Genomic DNA, 18,326 nt, shown 5'->3' on the forward strand with positions numbered 1-18,326 from the left:
TGGCTGAGGGGAAACGTTTCTACGTACTTCTAGAAAATTCGCGATTACTCTTACCCCTAAAAGATCGAGGCTCGCACATTCTGGGCCGAATGTTGGAGACACCGAGTGTAGTATATATGGAGCCCTGGGTGGCCTTGCCAGCTTAATCTCGCGCTAGTCAGTCCGCTGTCACGCCGACACATGGACGCTCGCTGCTGTCACCTTCGACACGCGCTGCTGCGTTACCGACGCCCGTCCTTTCTTTTGGTTCTGGCACAAGCTCGCCGATTAACTTTTATTTTCAGTTTCACAATTTTCAAACCTTTTCCACCCGCGAGAATAGTCAATACGATAACATTTCGTTCACCAAGCGGTAGCTCTGGATTGTACTCCAGCTGCACGAGGGCTCGTGCAGCCGAGACACAATCAAACGCAAGGAGCTTGCACAAGTGTTCGCCATTATGCAGGGATTGCACCGCTTCTAACAAAAGGCACACTTTCGAAAGGAGACAATTACATAGTACTTATAAAAAAATATTCGTCATAAATTGCAGGAACGAACTGGAATATGTGGAGAGAGAGGAGACATCTTGGGCCTGATTTGTAGTAGTGACAAGTATAGAGTAATGGAGCGTAACGACAAAAAGAAGGAACGCTCGAAAAAAAAGAAAAAATATCGGAATAGACTATGTAGAAAAATACAAATATCTCAAGCTATGACTCACTAAGTGAAGAAAATATCTAGAGGAGTATGAAGTCAACAGGAAAGGGAAATTAAATTAAGTTAATATGAAACTGAAGGTACTGTAGAATTGTACCAGATATGAAGTGGTCAGGCGTAAATAGAAAGAAGTGATTGCGCCTGGACTATCATTTGGCAAAGGTGCACTGCGCACCAATTCAGAGATTTAATCAGGATTCGAAGTTTCACAAATGTGCGTGGCTGGATTGGCACTGGGAGTGTACGGGAACACTCTTAGTGAGAGGGTACAAGGGGACATGAGCTGGTCCTCCCTTGAGGGAAGAAGGGCAGTTAGTAAATTGAAATTTAAACAAAATTTAACTGAAATGAAAGATATACGAGGTTGGCACCAAAAGTATAGAAGCAATGATACATAAACTCTTTCTACATACAAATTGAGAAAACGAACGCGAAAGCTTACATTTAGACATTTACTCCTTAGTAATGGGTCTCATAAGAATATTTCAGTATAAAAAAGGGTAAAAGAAGCAGAAAGAAAAATGTATGATGAAGAATACAGCATAGACCAGCTTCAGCAATGTACCATTCAAAAGAAAACAGGATATAAAAAAGAGCAGGCGTTTGGTACTTCACAAAGTAGCTCTTTACTGTTCGATTTGAGAACGGGAGCGTCAAGGACAAAGTCATATAAAATCAGATTATATTTCAATATATAGACACATACGTGTTTTAAACAATAATGACACAGACGCTAGAACATTTGGTTTTGAAGTGCAGTGGGCGTCGTCCCGCCCTCTTTGAAGGGGTAAAGGATATGGCGGGAGCCGTTGATTTTGTTGGCGATGACAGAATAATAAAGAAACAAATGACTGAACTTTAACAAAGAAGGTTTGAAGATTGAAGAAATTCTAGAGAAGCGTGATAATATCAAACATTTGTGGCGTAAATGATTGAACATGACATTTACAGCAAAATTTAAAGTGGAGGCGTGTAAATGTTTGTAGGCTAGGCAGCGCAAGCTATATCCCGATGCAATATCGTAGCCGATACCATCCATCAATAATATGATAAAAGACGGAAGTGCTCTTGTCGTTTTTGCATTGCCTCAAAATAAAAAAAGATGAAAAACGTTTACAATTTCTTGCAATGCCGAATTAGAGTGCAGCTCTTGAGAAGGAGGAGGGGAGGGTATGGAGAGGGGGGTTATCGTTTCCTCCTCCTTCTCCTCTTCTCCTCCTCTTCTTTTCCTTCTTCCTCCTCTCCTCCTCCCCCTTCCTCTCTCATCTCTCGTGACGACAAACGTGAAATCACAAAGGTCACTCGTGAAGGTCATTGTGAAGGTCGCGCCCTTCGTCATGACATTCACGAGCGACCTTCGTGACGTCAATCGTGACCCTCGTGACGTCACACGTGACGTCACGTGCAACGTCATTATGAGAAACGTCCCATAATGCAACGCACGGTTACACCGACGGCGACGCCGACGCCGACGCCGCTCAAGCCGGTAACGGGCGCCTAAGAGCTGCACTCTAAATTAGTGGAGTGAAGAGAACATTGCTGAACAGAAGCGGTGGCACACTGAAGCTTAGCATTTTCGTTACGTCAATGAGATGCCAGAAAAAAAAAAGAGCAGCCTTCGGCAGGGGACAGATGAGCAACGACAAGGGCTGAGTGAGGAAACAAGGTTTTTGGCAATTCAATGAGCGCAATGTTGTCAAGACTGACAAATTATGAGGCAGCGAATAACTGGAGAAACTGAACGTTTAATAAGGCACACTTGCTCCCAAAACAAACTAGAAGAAGGTTAGCGTCGCAGGTGTCGATGTCAGCGAAACAGCAGGATCGAGCATTGGGGCGAGACTGGCTCCGGCTCGCCACGCGGAGCCCTTACTACACACGTGGGCTTCAGGGTCAATCGGCGTAGAAGGTCAGCGCGTAGAACAATCGGGCCTCGAATAAGCAACAGGGTTCTCGAATTCACAAGAACGCGATATTTACAGAAACAAATTAAAAGTGCGTCCGCTCCCAGGTATCGAATCTCGGCCCTTTGCGTGGGAGCCGAGCACGATAACCATTCGGCCACGGGCGCGTTTGCTCGGGCACGCGCGTGGCAATATGGCCTTCATAAAAGAGAGCTCAAAATGATATCGCATTTCAGAATAGAGTGCAGCAAAGCGCCGCTAAAACAGCTCTTTATTTTAAATATATTGGAACGTTAGGCGTTATTAAAACCTAAATACGTATCGACCCGAACAACAACAACAAAAAACAACAACAACAACAACAACAACAACAACAACAACAATGGGGCTAAAACTTTGTGCCCCATCGCGCCACTCAGTGGTTACCAGCGGAAGCTCATCCGCTCTTTACCCATTTTACAAGCTACCGCGACATGCCAAGAAGATTCGCTATCTTGATTCGCGTCTCTCTTTACCTGAACGGGCGATTTGTTTTGTTACACGTGCGGCAGTTTCCTCGAACTGTTCTTTTACGCGGTATTCACTCGACGAAGACATCCAGCAGATCTCTCCGCGGAAAGCGTATCACGCGGCGAATACGGCCTGCATGTGCTTTGCGTCGCGGTACCGCCACGGCTGTGGCGGAGCAGAGGAGGGGGTGTACAAGCAATCTCTGGTTTGCCGGCGGATCAGTCCACTTTTGGCAATATAATATTTTGTCGTTTAAAGCTTTGCTGGTAAAAGTACACACACACACACATATATATGGGTGGTTTCATCTCAAATCGTGCAGGCAAAAAGGGTCGAATTTTCAATTTCGCTGAAAAAATATATGGTATTGCGTCGTCTCTAAAAACGCAGTAGCCACAAACTGCAAGTTCGTCGGATTTTTTCTTCTCGGCTTACGAATTTTAAGAAAGGCCGCGGCGGAAAGCAGTGTTTTTCGCATCTGTCGTGGGTCGGATGTTTCGCTCGATCTCCTGCCGTGGATTTTCAGTCCACATTATATTAACTTTTTTCAAGCACTTTGTGAGAATATTTAAAACCCTCTTATACCATGAAATAATTTTAGGCGTTTTCCTTTTTTTTTTCCGTAAAAATGTCAAAAACGCCCCCTCGGTTAATTTTGACGAAGTTTGAGAATTAAATACTGGCGATCTACTTGGGTTACATCAATATTTTTTATGTCTACGGAGAGCCCAAAACACGCTCTATATATATATTATAAAATGACTTGGTTGTATGAAATATCCTTTGTGGGACGTTTACGTTAATGTTAGGGGAAAACCAAAAAGTACCAATTTTAAAATCGATTTTCTAAAAAAAAAACATTTTTTTTATTTTTTTATTTTTTGTTAAAATGCAGATACGATTGTTGTCTACTCGAAAATCAAGTCGAGAAAGTGTATATTTTGGTTGTATGTTCTATATTTAAATCTCAATATTGGAAAAAGACATCGTTTTGCAAGACCGTAGTCAGACATAGCGACCCGTGCGTTTCTATGAATTGTGAATAAGTTTTCTTGAATTTTCGTCTGCGTTTTTTAATCAGTTATAAACGTATTTTGTGGTATTAAATAGTTATTTATGTTTTCATAAGAGCAGGAAACCACGAGAAAAATATCTAACCAAATCAGCAGGCCTAGTAGACATTCAATATCGGAGTGGCACAGAAGTTGTATTGTTTCCATTTATAAAAGTTTCACTGTAAACTAGCATGACTAGCTATTATCTGTCATATTACTAAGACATAGAAAGTAACCACAACGTTGATATATCATATACAATTCTTTCCGAAACCAACCGCTAGGGTTTGTTCACCGCACATCGCACAGAACACCAGGGAATAGACTTTCACTTCCGTAATGCACAACAGTGATGATAATGAAACGGTCCGAAACACACGGAGAGACTGTCGCGGAGAGGAGTAGGGAATACAAAATAAATAAATAAGATTAAAATTACCCAACTCCGATCTTCACGAAAATTGCGTTAAAAAAATAAAAGATTTAGGTTCGAGCGGTGGCAAGGCGATAGGTCCACGCCTGGTGAAGAGTCAGAAAAGAAATCGACAATACGTAAAGGTGAAAAAAAAATAATAATAATGAAGACGGAAAAACTCAACCGCACACGGCAAGAACAAAAACCAACTCCTCCGGGCATTCCCTAAACGGGACACAACCAAGTGCGCGCGAACATGCACTCTACAGCACCGTCACGCCGCTACGCCATGACGAAATAAACCCACCAACTAAATAATGCTAACAAACAGTTAATAAAAAAACATACAGCAAAAAAAAATCGTTCAGCAGAACCGCACCCGAGAAAAAAAGTTCAGCGGGGTGAAGAAACACACACGAAATAAAAACAAAAAATGCATAACTGACCGGCGCCGAGTCCAGTCAAAACGACACTGAAGCCTGGCAAGATAACGGCGTCGCAGATGATGCTCGAATCTATTTTTCACTCTGTTCCGCACAGCCACGACGGCAATGCAGAACAGTGCCTGTGCGGAACAAAGTGAAGAATAGATACGAGCAGTGATGCGCGAGAAGGTAACCGAGACGTAAAATACCTCGAGCTTCATATCGGGTAAGGAGCTTTCGAGGTAGTTACTGTAGTTACTCAAACTTTCTCTTTCCCCTTCCCTTTTTTCAAAAGAACACGTCAGCCGATGATAACTTTTCATCTCGGGAGGAGACCACTCTTCACAAACGGTTATAGTTGACAATGAGGCTGACTTCGACCCAACTATTCTCCGGGCAGAATAAACACAAGTATATTTACCAACACGCTCGTTTTTAATGTTAGTCTCCGTGTTTTGCTGTTTCCAAAAGAGATAACCTTTCGGTGCTATCGGATCTCCGCGAAAAGAGATCGACCACGGCCGTTTCAAGGGATAGAACGCTCGAAGCTTAGGTTTGGGCAACTTTGCGGTATCGTTTCACGCGTGCACGGATGGCTGGTTTCAAAATTTCCCCACATCCCTAACGAAACCGGCCCATCCTCGTGTGTGTGTCTGCGGTTTTTTTTCCCGCGCCGCAGGTTTTAGCGTGCACGCGGCGTTGTTTCGGCCGGGAGAACAGTTGTTGACCGTTCTTGTAAGGCCGTGGTGTCCTCATCCTCCCAGGCAACAGTTCCTTTGCTTTCCCTTGTGAAATACACTGCCTGACAGACTCCTTTTGGGTGGCCGTCACTGTTCGCCGTGTCAACGACACATACGTACCATTTCACTCCCGTGACACAGGGTGCGCTGCTCGCTTTACTGTCACGGGCCGCCCTATCTAACACAACGAGCGCGAAAGCTCGTGGTCATCTGCTGGTTCCGAAAGGGCGGAACGTTCGTATAGCTTAATGAAGGCCCCGAATCAATACGACGTCTGCCGATTTCTACGCATTCAAAATTTACGACGCCTGCTGGTCTGTTAAGACGTGTTGCTTTCTCGTTTGAACTCCTGCAATGTAACTTGCTGCCTATAATAAAATTTAAATAATCAATAAATACGGCAGGGTGCAACTACTGTATTTCATTTTTATCTCGCAACGCTGAGAAAAGGTAAAAATATTTCCAAGTTTGTGAAAACGCGCAATTCGCAAGTTAGTTTCGAGCCGTAAAAACACGTTTTTGTACGATATTAATGCTTAAATATAGAACATACAAACAAAATACACATTTTCTCGACTTGCTTTTCGAGTAGACAACTATCATATCTACATTTTAACAAAAAAAGAACGGGTTTTTCGAGAAAATCGATTTCAAAATTGGTACTTTTTGGTTTTCGCATAACATTAACGTAAACGTCCCGCAAAAGATATTTCATACAACCGAGTCATCTTATAATATATATATAGATCGTGTTTTGGGCTCTCCGTAGACATAAATAATATTGATGTAACCCAAGTAGATCGCTAGTATTTAATTCTCAAAGTTCGTCAACAATTAACGGAGGGGGCGTTTTTTTTGTTTTTTTTTTCTGGAAAAATGTCAAAAACGCCCCCTCGGTCAATTGTTGACGAACTTTGACAATTAATTTCCGGCGATCTACTTGGGTTACATTGATATTTTTTATGTCCACGGAGAGCCCAAAACACGCTCTTTATATGTATTATAAAATTATTCGGCTGTATAAAATATTATTTGCGGTACGTTTACGTTATTAGTATGCGAAAACCCAAAAGTGCCATTTTTGAAATTGACTTTCTCAAAAAACCCAATATTATTTTTTTATTTTTTGTTCAGATGCAGATATGATAGTTGTCTACACGAAAATCAAGCCGAGAAAGTGTGTATTTTGTTTGTATGTTTTATATTTAGGCCTCAATATCGGAAAAAAACGTCTTTGTTTTGCAAGACCTAAGTCAGACATAGCGACCCATGCGTCTCTATGAATTGTGAAAAAGTTTTCTTGAATTTTCTTCTGCATTTTGTAATCAATTATAAACGAATTTTGTGGTATTGAATATTTATTTATGTTTTGATAAGAGCGGGAACCACGAGATACATATCTAACCAAATCAGCAGGCCTAGTAGACTTTCAATAACCAGAAGGCACAGACGTTGTATTGTTTCGATTTATAAACCTTTCACAGTAAACTAACACGACTAGCTATTAGCTGTCATATTACTAAGACAAAGAAAGTCACCACATCCGTGGATATATTATATACAATTCTTTCCGAAACCAAACACTGGGGTTTGTTCACCGCACATCGCACAGGTCACCGGGGAATGTCCTTTCATTTCCGTAATACACAAAAGTGATGACACAGAAACGGTCCGAAACCCACGGAGAGTGTGTCACGGAGAGGGGTAGGAAATAAAAATAAATAAATAGGAATTAAATTGCCCAACCCCGATTTTAACGAAAATTGCGTTAAAAAATAGAGTATTTAGGTTCGAGCGGTGGCAAGGCGATAGGTCCACGCCTGGTGGAGAGTCAGACAAAGAAGTCGAGGACACGTAAAGGTAAAACAAAAAAAAAAAAAAACAATAATTTAATAAAGACGGGAAAACTCAGCCGCACAAGGCAAGAACAAAAACCAACTCCTCCAGGCCTTCCCTAAACGGGACGCAACCAAATGCCTGCGAACACGCACTCTACATCACCGCCAGGCCGCCACGCCATGACGAAATAAACCCAACAACTGAACAGTGCTAACAAACAGTTAGTAAGATAACATTAAAAAAAAAAAAACGTTCAGAAAAAACCGCACCCGAGAAACAAAGTTCAGCGGAGCGAAGAAACACACACGAGTCGGTCCCACGACACAGAAGTCTGGCAGGATGACGGCGTCCAGATGATGCCCGAATCTGTTCCTCCCTCTATTACGCACATCCATGACGGCTGTGCGGAACAGTGGCTGTGCGAAAGAAAGTGAAGAATAGATTCGAGCAGCGATGCGCGAGTAGGTAACCGAGACTATGCTTCAAGCTTCACATCGGGAGAGGAGCTTTCGAGGTAGTTTCTGCAGTTACTCAAACTTTCTCTTTCTCCTTCCCTTTTTCAAAAGAACACGTCAGCCGGCGCTAACTTTTCATCTCGGGAGAAGCCCACTCCTCACAAACGGTTATAGCTGACAAGGAGGCTGACTTCGACCCAACTAGTCTCCGGGCAGAGTACAAACACAAGTATATTTACCAACACGCTCGTTTTAATGTCAATCTCCGGGCTTTGCTGTTTCCAAAAGAGATGACCCTTTATAAGGACAGAACGAGCGGGTTGGTGGGGATAATTAAACTTAAACAGTCCCTTCTCGTTTTCTTCCTCAAGTTTAATAGATAACCCTTCGGTGCTATCGGATCTCCCCGGAGAGAGAGAGAGCACGGCCGTTTCAAGGCAAGGATAGGGCGCTCGAAGCTAGGGCAAACAGGCGGTATCGTTTCACGCATGCACGGATGGCTGGTTTCAAATTTCCCCACATCCCTAACGAAACCGGCCCATCTTCGTGTGTGAGTCTGCGGGATTTGTTTCCCGCGCCGCCGGTTTTAGCGCGCACGCGGCGTTGTTTTGGCTGGCAGAACAGTTGTTGACCGTCGATATTGTTAGGCCGTGGTGTCCTCATCCTTTCAGGCAACGATTCCTTTGCTTTTCCTTCTGCAATACACTGACTGACTCCTCCTGGGTGACTGTCACTGTTCGCCGCGTCAATGACACATTCGTACCATTTCACTCCTCGTGACACAGGGTGCGCTGCTCGCTTTACTGTCACGGGCCGTTATATCTAACACAACGAGCGCGAAAGGTCGTGGTCATCTGCTGGTTTTGAAGGGGTGGGACGTTTATATAGGCCAATGACGGCCCCGAATCAATACGACGGCTCCCGATTCCTACACGTTAAAAATTTACGACACCTGCTGGTCTGATAAGAAGTGTCGCTTTCTCTTTTCAACTCCTCCGATGTAGCTTGCCGCCTACAATAAAATTTAAATAATCAATAAATATAACAGGGTAGAACTACTATATTTGATTATTATGTGGGAAGGTTAGAAAAGGCAAAAATATTTCCAAGTTTGTGAAGACGCGCAATTCGCAAGTTCATTTCGAGCCGTCAAAATACGCTTTTGTACGATACTGATGCTTAAATATAGAACATAAAAACAAAATACACACTTTCTCGACTTGATTTTCGTGTAGAAAACTATCACATCTACATTTTAACAAAAAAAAAATTAAAACTGGGTTTTTTGAGAAAATCAATTTCAAAAATGGTACTTTTTGGTGTTCGCATAGCATTAACGTAAACGTACCGAAAGGGATATTTTATACAGCCCGAGTCATTTTATAACACATATAAAGAGCGTGTTTTGGGCTCTCCGTGGACATAAAAAATATTGATGTAACCAAAGTAGATCGCCAGTAATTAATTGCCAAATTTCGTCAACATTTGACCGAGGTGGCGTTTTTGACATTTTTACAGAAAAAAAGAAAAACGCCTAAAATTATTTTATGGTACTAGAGCCTTTTAAATGTGTCCACAAATTGCTTGAAAAAAGATAATATAATGTGGACTCAAAATCCACGTCGCGAGATCAAGCGAAACATCCGACCCACGACGGGTGTGAAAAACACTGCTTTTCGCCGCGGCCTCTTTAAAAATTCATAAGTCGAGAACAAAAAATCCGACGAACTTGCGGTTTGTGGCGACTGAGGTTTTAGAAATGGCGCCATAACATATATTTTTTTTCATTAAACTTAAACATTTTACCCTTTTTGCCTGCACGATTTGAGATGAAATCACCCATATATAATATATTATATAACTATCTGCGGTAGTGTCTGGAGTGGAACCCGCTAAGTTTGATTGTGAGCAGCGACATCCATCGCGCCGAAACTTCGTGTGAGGGAACGACGAAGCTGAGGAGGCAGTTCGCCGGCTACTGATGTCACGCACATCCACCCGCGGATTTCGCTCTGTGTAAGTACAGATTTAGCAACGCAACAGGCAACTGTGTTTTTCGTATACAGTGGCAAGAATACGACAAGGTACTTGTCGTATCCTTGCCACTTATACACCGGCACACAGTCAGGTGGCTTTTAGCTTCGTGGAGCTGGCAGGAAGTCTCACTAACGACAAACAAATATGAAGTTTAAAAATAAGTATTTTTTTGCCAAAAAAAGAGAAGAGGATGACCAATGTGTAATAAAGCGCTTGATGCCGGTTTTCTTTTTCCTTTCAGACTACACGCTTATGTAAAAAATGTGTGTATTATTTAAAAATAATTACCTTTTGGGAAGCATTATACGACTATGGCCAATTAGGGGAAAGGCGGATGATATTCCTTGGCCAGAAGACTCCCATGCCAAAACTGTGTGGGCGACGTTAAATTTCTTGACACCTTTTTTACTAGAGAGTTCGTCTGTGTAAATGTATAATTCAATAACAATGAACACAGATCATATCATGAAGACTTCATGTAGATTTTCCCCAATCTATCTGCCTGCTCAAACCCAGTTTGAGAGCGTATTAACTTATTCAAAAATGCTGTTCCAATTGTGGGAAAGCGTGAATATGCTGTGGGCAATCGTAGATCATCCAAAAATGATTATCATGCGAGCGCCTATTGTTATTACTATGAAGGGAAATTCGTCGCACTTGTGTCTTGCAATTGTGACGGTAGGTTTTGTGTAGTCATTGTTCAGAATCTTTAGGTATTCAAACAAAGGGCACACTTCTTAGGCCAGTCAACTTAAAAAATGATTACGGTAAGATAGGGAATGGTTTGTGTTTTATGTGCGCACGTGTGTTCAGAGTTCAGCATGCCTAAATATCGGGGCTACATTACGCTTAGGGATAAACCTGCATGATGCAGTTTTTATTGTTATGGTTTGTTGCAAAAGTAAAAAAAAGGCAGCAAAAAATGCTTCGCAACCACTGCACACCACCTGTATACTATAATGGAGCGAATGCGTTTGAAGTAACATGTTGAGCATTAGAAGTTCTCGATTCGCTAAAGAATACTCACCACAGCGCGGATCATCATCAGGGTCATCTGTGGTGCCATCAGATCTGACATTTTTCACTCGTCTGCCTGAAATGAGTCACAGTTTTACCATAAAAAACAAAGGTCTCTGAAATCTAACAGCTAAAGAATATGTGGCGAGTTTCTGGAACGCTCTGTGATTTCTGCGAGCTTGGCATGGGACTATACGATGCTGAATAGACTACTTCCATAAAGCCTTGCTTGCAACACGGCGCGCGTTGCACTCTGGGAACTAGTTAACCAGGGAGGAGAGTGCCATGGTTTTGGTTTCGATCGACACGTCGATAAGAAATTGTTTTCTGGTCCCGAGAGCGTCATTTGTGGTCTCTAAACTAACCTAAATGGCCAGACCTCGAAGCTTTAGCACAAGCCCGAGACGTATAACTCGTCTTAACACATGCTTGTTGTATTTTTGTACTTGAGCCTTTCTGTTAGCGTTTCGAGGTATGTGGACGAGCCAGTGCAGGGAATCTCGACACTGCTAAGCTCGGGAATCTTGCTTGTGTACGAATCAACAAGCTGTAGACACCAGTAAGTATGCATACATCGAGCTCGCGCCTTTACATTAGTGTTGTTGATCAGGAAGTTTGTTTCGTGCGTCCATAGACGAAATATAACTTTTTGCAATTACTGTTTTTCTTAATACGCCTGAGTACGCGAGGTAAAACTCGGAGGCGCCATTGAAAAGCTCCATTTGAACACACTTCTCATCGCTTATCTGTACTGCCCCGCAGCACTGCACGAATTCGTGAAGTCCCCACCCGCTTGCGTTTCACTAATATTCAACATCGCTGTATAGGCATAAAGTTATCCTGCGATCATATAAGCACATCCGCACATACAAACCGTTTTAAGGAAGCGAAAGTCGAGCACTTGTGTGAAGAATGTCGCACCATTCGGTGGAAGTGCGCCGAACGGGCATGAACCCCGGTGCGCCAAACGAATGAAATCATTCAAAGCGCATTTGACGGTTGCTAATGGCCATAATATTTGTTATGTGTTTGCTTTTTTCCTCACTGAGTATGCCGAGATAATGTCAGACACACTGTTCAGGCATAGATAGATCCTGGGCATCAGTAAAAGGGCGTCCAAAAAGGCTTAGCGAGGAGTAGGGGACGCTTGTTGGGGCCTCCTTCGTAGCTAGCCGATCTCAGCATTCGCGAAAACTTAATCTTATATCACCATAAAATTTGAGTGTGAGATATGTGATGACACGAGGAAGACATAATAGTAACTTTTGTGCAGTAGTGAGGTCGAATTTATTGCGTTTCCTTAAAAGCTAATGCGCCAACACTGGCTCCACTTTGATACTCCTGTGGGGATACCGCTTGCTTTTCGCCCACTGGACTGAGGTAACAAGAAGCGGACGTTGGCACACAAATACGTGTAGGACTCAAGAAGACCAAATTTTAGTTCTAGTTCACTGGTACTAGACGGGATTACTGACAAGAGCTCAAAGATGCACTCGTTGGGTGAGGTGACTAAGCCACGTCTTATTACGTTTGCATACGCACGCACAATATCCGGTGTTTTGGGAACCAAGGAAAGTGCCCCGGTCTTCGTTTTGTATCGCTCGAAAATGAGCATTGTACATTCGTGAAAAGTCAGATAGTCGAAAACGCAAGCAGTGCGTTCGGTCGCGGCGTGATAGCATGAGATGAAGCTGCTCAGTCGAAACCGAAACTGAGTGGCCAACAAGTTCCAAGAGTGCACTGCGTGGTATTTCGCCGCGATGGGGCGCGTCGGTTTTGGAAGAAGTCTAGTGGCCACAATCCGCTGAAGAGGAAGCGCACGCAGGGACCTCGGACTGCACACTATTTTTCGTTACTCATTTAAGCATAATGTATAACGAGTTACTTGTGTTTAAACATTACAACTAATAAATTACTTTTCTTGGCAGCCGCGGTTGCAACCATTCCGCGTCAGACGACATTCTATCAATACAAATCCCGTTAGTGGACCTGATACAGGGTGTTTCTTGGAACGTTGACAAAATATGTCCCGCATGAAGTACGCAACACTCAATAAAAGAAGGTTCATGTTGAATTGCTCATTAGAAACGAAACTATTTAGAACAAATTAATAACATTCGGTATAGTGACTTTTCGAGCTACTCGCGATTTAATAACTTCTTAGTCATTAAATTAAAAGGTGTACTTTCCGTTTAAAAAGTACTGGGCATCAGAAAAAACACCAAAAACTCATTTTAGAAAGCCAATGCACGTACAGCATTATACGGCGTTCCGAAGAAAACACATCATTTGGTCGTGTTTTCTGGTTTCGGTTTCATATCGGATCGCATCCTTGCTCAAGCGGTCCTGTAGGCTTTGGCCAAAACGCGCAACTAACGTGAACATTTACTTAAACAATCGAAAAGAATAAACACGAAAGCGGGACGAAAACTGACGCATACAACACTTTCAACCCTCAACGACATTTATTTCGGCTGCGTTCAACCGAAGGCCTTCCAACAGCTACGCACTTTTTGACATGACGGAGGTGAACCCAATAAGTGCTTATTATAAAAATGTCTTGCGCTCCGCAGATTGTTTCATTTCGCCTGCGAGTGCTACATTGCCTTTCTGCGAGGGAGGGGTGGACGCGCGCTTTTAACACGAGAAGAACCACTGGTGCAGAAGTGCGCTTTTAGCTGGAAACCAATACTAATCTAAATCGAGCGGTATTTTTTTTTGGTCGCCATAGGATTTTGTTCTTTGTCTTAGATTTTTGTACAGTGCGCTGCTTTATTGGTTGAGGTCAAAAAGTTTCAAAGGGAACCATACCTTTAGATATACTAAATAGAAAGTTAATTAATGTAATCTAATTGCTAGACTAAGTACACGGAACGCCATATTCCTCCCATATAGGTCCTTTGGCAAAGACCACAACATTAACATTCTTGTTATGCGATCCGTACTCTTCACAGGAATGGTTTGGCCAGCATTCCCAAAAAAACACAGTGCATAAAAGTCAGGTAAAATAACTCTTCTAATTTCGCGATCAATATATCCTAAATACGACTTCAACGGTGCATATAGTTTGTGTTCCTATTATGTTATTGAACCCTGACACAGTTGCAATGCAAGTAAAAAGAATTACTCTCTGCATTTTTATCAGAAAGTAGTAAAACACACTAGCTGGTCACTTTCCGAAGGAATTAACAGATGTGCATTGAGTTTGATTGTTCGCTGTTTTAAAATTTTTAACAGATATAAGGACAAACATTACTACGCAGTATATACTTCCTTTCACACTCCGCCCGGACGCAAAGAACGCTACGAGCAGGTAGGACCAATAAAACAACGTCAATGGCGGACCAAGATGGTGTTCATCATGATTTTGTACATGCTCTATCGTTGCTGTACCAATCATGTACCAAGGGAAGTCTTAGTCACTTTCCCTTTTGGCGATGCTTAATTAGTCGCATCAGGTCGTAGTGTCGACAGCGTCCGAACTTAAAGAACCACTGAAAAAAGATTTTTTAAAACAGTTCGGTTAGGACACGGATGTCAAGAACTTAATTTTACGTGAAAACTAACGAAAAAACAAACGTTTTTCAGAGCAATATTGACGGCGCGAGATGTGATTCAGTCGGTAGTCACCTCCTTTCCATTTGTTTTCTCTTTCGGTATTTCAGGAGCGTAGAGGAGAGATTAATCGGCTTGGTCATCACGTTGAGGGGGAAAGAGTGTCTGATCATTCTGTGACGTCACGGACTCTACGCGCAGAACATAAAATAAATCTCGCGCCGTCTATATTGCTTTAAGTATTTTTTTCTTCGAGTAAAAATATTTTTTTTTGACACGGGCTCCTCAACTAGACAGTATCAAAAAAACTTTTTTTCGTCTCAATGGCTCTTTAAAGTGAAACAAAATATACGATTTGTCGTGTACCTTGTTCAGACATTTTTTCATGCACTGCATAGCTTGTTCAGATGTTTTGTTTTAAAGAAGTATTCAAAATAAACATGTATATTGCAAAAAAAACGTTCTTTTAAATATATATGACAAGGCGAGGTGCATCAAATCAACATTAAAAATATGGTAAAATTATCATCCTCATCAGCAGGAGAGCGGACAAAAAGTTATAGTCTTCAATATTGTTATCCTGGCCTCGTTGAAATTTCTCTGTATGGCCACAGAATTCAGTTGAAATAACCTAAACGCGATTATAGTCGAGATCGAAATACATATTCGTATCTATTTTAACGCGCCCTTAATCAAGCGAAAGGCATAAATTAGATTATTTTTTTCCTGTTTAATTGAGCGCCCTGGAACCTTTGCCTTATTACACGAATTGCGGCTTGTTCGAAGAAGCGTCTTAGTTAAGACTGTGTGAAAAAGAACGCACCAAAGCCTAAGGCGCACTAGTGTATTGTGACTGTATTCAAGTACCCCTCAGGTGGTGCGCTAATTTTGACAGTGCTTTCTTTCGCCCAGCCTTAGCTATGACATTGGTTCCATAATTACCGACGGGGTGAAAAGGGCAAGACTCGTTGCCTTTCGCCAATATGTGGTGGCGTGCGCACTCTCGAGGGTCGCGAGAAGCTGAAGCATTGTTGAAGCGGAGACGTTAGCGCTGGATAAAGAAAAAAAAAAAAAAAAACTCCCTGCTGTTCTTATTTTGTGAGTGACTGTTAAAAGCCGGCACTATGCCCGATAGCAACCAATCCAACAGCTTTTGCTGCGGACACAGGGGTGTTCGACTCCTGGCCGGTTTTATTACATACATTCGCCGTACCGGTGTGAGTTCTTCTAAACAAATCCTTAGTTTAATCTGAATTTAAAGTGACACAGAATGGTAGTGACTATTTTTTGTGATGCAAGTATGAGATGTTAATATATCAAATATAAACTCTTAGGCGCGATGTTGCAAGCAAGAAGATCGAAAGGTTCATCTGGCTGAAACTTTCCAACCCGTTCTTCGCGATTCACTTTGCACCGTGGGCACATTTTATTCCACAAAAGCATCGGGGCTCTGGTATTTAAACGACAAAAAAAAAAGGTAAAATGATCTTACATATATAAGGACGTAAAGTGCTGCAACTCAGTTCTTTAGAGAATGAAGTCCTGGATTCTGATTCGTGAAGGCTGGTGGCTTTACATCTGGTTTCGTCGAAGACATGGTGGCTGGGGAGAAAGAGTAAAATTAAGTAAATACAAATTTAAGGAACAGATATATGATTTATTTGAAAAGCTTGCAAAACTGGGAAAAATAAATAATTGTTTACTTTCGTGCTTCTAGGTACGCGTAGGTGGATGTCATCGTAACTTCAACGCGGCCAATGCAAGCTTGTCGTCCCAAGCTTGTTCAAGCGCATGTCTGACTGAAGCCCAATTATTACTGATATGCTTTTTATCCACTAATTCAGAAGGTATTTTTTTTTTCAGAGCAAGTCAGTCAGACGAAATCGCTTGACTGCCTCTAGTGTCTCCTAACTTATATTTCACCGCGTGAGTCACAAAAGTCAACATTATCTTATATAAACTGGAAAAGTCGATTTCTCGTGCTGGGGCATTTTCAGTAATGAAAGTAGTAAACCTAGGTAATACTTTAAAAAAATATTGAAAACTTTGCTTAATCATACCTTTGTTATAAAATATAACGTTTCATATAGAGCAAAAAATATTTCTTTTTCACGTAAAATTTAAGAAAAGGCATATGTGGTTAGTAAATACGAGAAGAAAGAGGTCAGCAGTTTCAATTCCTTCTTTTATTTATTTTTTTCAATATAGGACGTTTAAACGGTTTGCACAATTTTCTTCATCTTGAAATTAAAAAGTGAAACGCCATATCACCTTAAGTAAAATTCTTGGTTTGTGTTTTGATTACGACCAGTTTTTCAATCAGTCTTTTCAATAGCGATTCCCCGCCAAGCCTCAACGTTTTGTGCAATGTTAGTGCCCACTCATACAAAACCTTGTTGTGCGGTTTGTCTAAAGGGTTTTAGGGTTACTTTGCTTAGGTGCTGAAGTGAAATTTGCCTATAGTACGTATACGTCTTCCGGATTCAGAATGTAATTACAACTAGAACGGGAGTCAATAAAAGCCCTGCGGTTTAATCCTGGCTCTAACCAGAGCTCTTTAACAGGTATTCATAACGTATATCCTAAAAGACATCTGCGGTGCTAACCCCGTGGAAATTTCAGCAATGGTTACAATAATGGTGCCTGGAAGGCGTCTCCGCCTGGTGTGTTTAGAGCACACTCAAAGGTTGTCCCTTAATTTCCGTCTGATGACGTCATAGAATTGGCATGTTGTCTGCTGCGACCCTGGAGGTGGCACAGCAGCAGGGTTGCATGCGACACATGCCTGTCCTACTGTAGGTTTCTCTGAACTGCTCTAAACAATCGGCAGAAACCCAAACAGACAATAGATGGGACGTCGTGATTACAGAAACCTATGCGTTCGGTCGCGTTTTCGCTAGCATTTCTACTACCAGCCGCCAGGATTATCAAATCCAGGAGCGCGAAACCTCTGGTTCTGTGACGTAATTAGTTGCGTCTATGGAACAACTTTCGATTCATGGGCGAGATAGCACGGTAAACACACAGTCAAAGACGCGTTTTGGGCACCATAATGAGAATTTCTGCAAAGTTATTGATCAGGCTTGGTGTCATGTCCGTTTATAAATTATGCGCGAGCACCCAATGAACAATGTATCTCGAAGAAAGACTTAAAGCATAGCTGCCTCACCGAAAGTCGCTGTCCCAGACGAGGTACCTGTCCATGTTGTTGTGATGATGCTTTTCCAGGTGGCGGGAGACGTAGAAAAGCTCACGCAGTGTGCTGCCTCTCAGCAACTCCATTGAGCGAGACTTGCAGAATTCCATGCCTTCGCTGATGGTGAACTTGTGCCCCTCCGGTACACAGTAGCCGAAGGTCCATGAGTGAGACGCGTGGTAGACTGAAAGGGATATTGCTCGTGAACTGCAGAGAGGGCTCAGCTTTGCGAAGTGTCGTTATGCGAAGACTTTACGTCCGCAATTGCTCTCTACTGTCAAATAACACGCACTAAATGTTTTTTTTTTAATTTTTTTTTATAGCTTAATCTAGCAGCCTCACGAAGTTAAGACGGCATATTGTATTCGAAAATAGAAAAGTATATTGGTTGTCAGCGCCGAGACCGGAATATTTCGCAGCCAGTGGAAGCAGCAGCAGTTTTGTTTAGGATTATCGCTTCTGAATAAAATGAGCTATC

The 18,326-nt window shown here is 42.2% G+C and overlaps 1 protein-coding gene across 1 annotated transcript in view; it reads right to left on the reverse strand.

The window, feature by feature from the left end:
* LOC8050608 overlaps window positions 1-18,326 on the reverse strand; it is a 212,791-nt gene that overhangs the window by 93,328 nt on the left and 101,137 nt on the right. The window contains exons 9-11 of the mRNA XM_040215189.3: window positions 17,822-18,032; window positions 16,145-16,254; window positions 11,108-11,173 (exon numbers count right to left, since the gene is read on the reverse strand). Coding sequence (XP_040071123.1) covers window positions 11,108-11,173; window positions 16,145-16,254; window positions 17,822-18,032 — 387 coding nt within the window. The remainder of the gene's footprint in view (window positions 1-11,107; window positions 11,174-16,144; window positions 16,255-17,821; window positions 18,033-18,326) is intronic.

Source organism: Ixodes scapularis, unplaced genomic scaffold (genome assembly GCF_016920785.2).
Source record: "Ixodes scapularis isolate PalLabHiFi unplaced genomic scaffold, ASM1692078v2 PGA_scaffold5__190_contigs__length_132052651, whole genome shotgun sequence".
NCBI lineage: Eukaryota > Metazoa > Arthropoda > Arachnida > Ixodida > Ixodidae > Ixodes > Ixodes scapularis.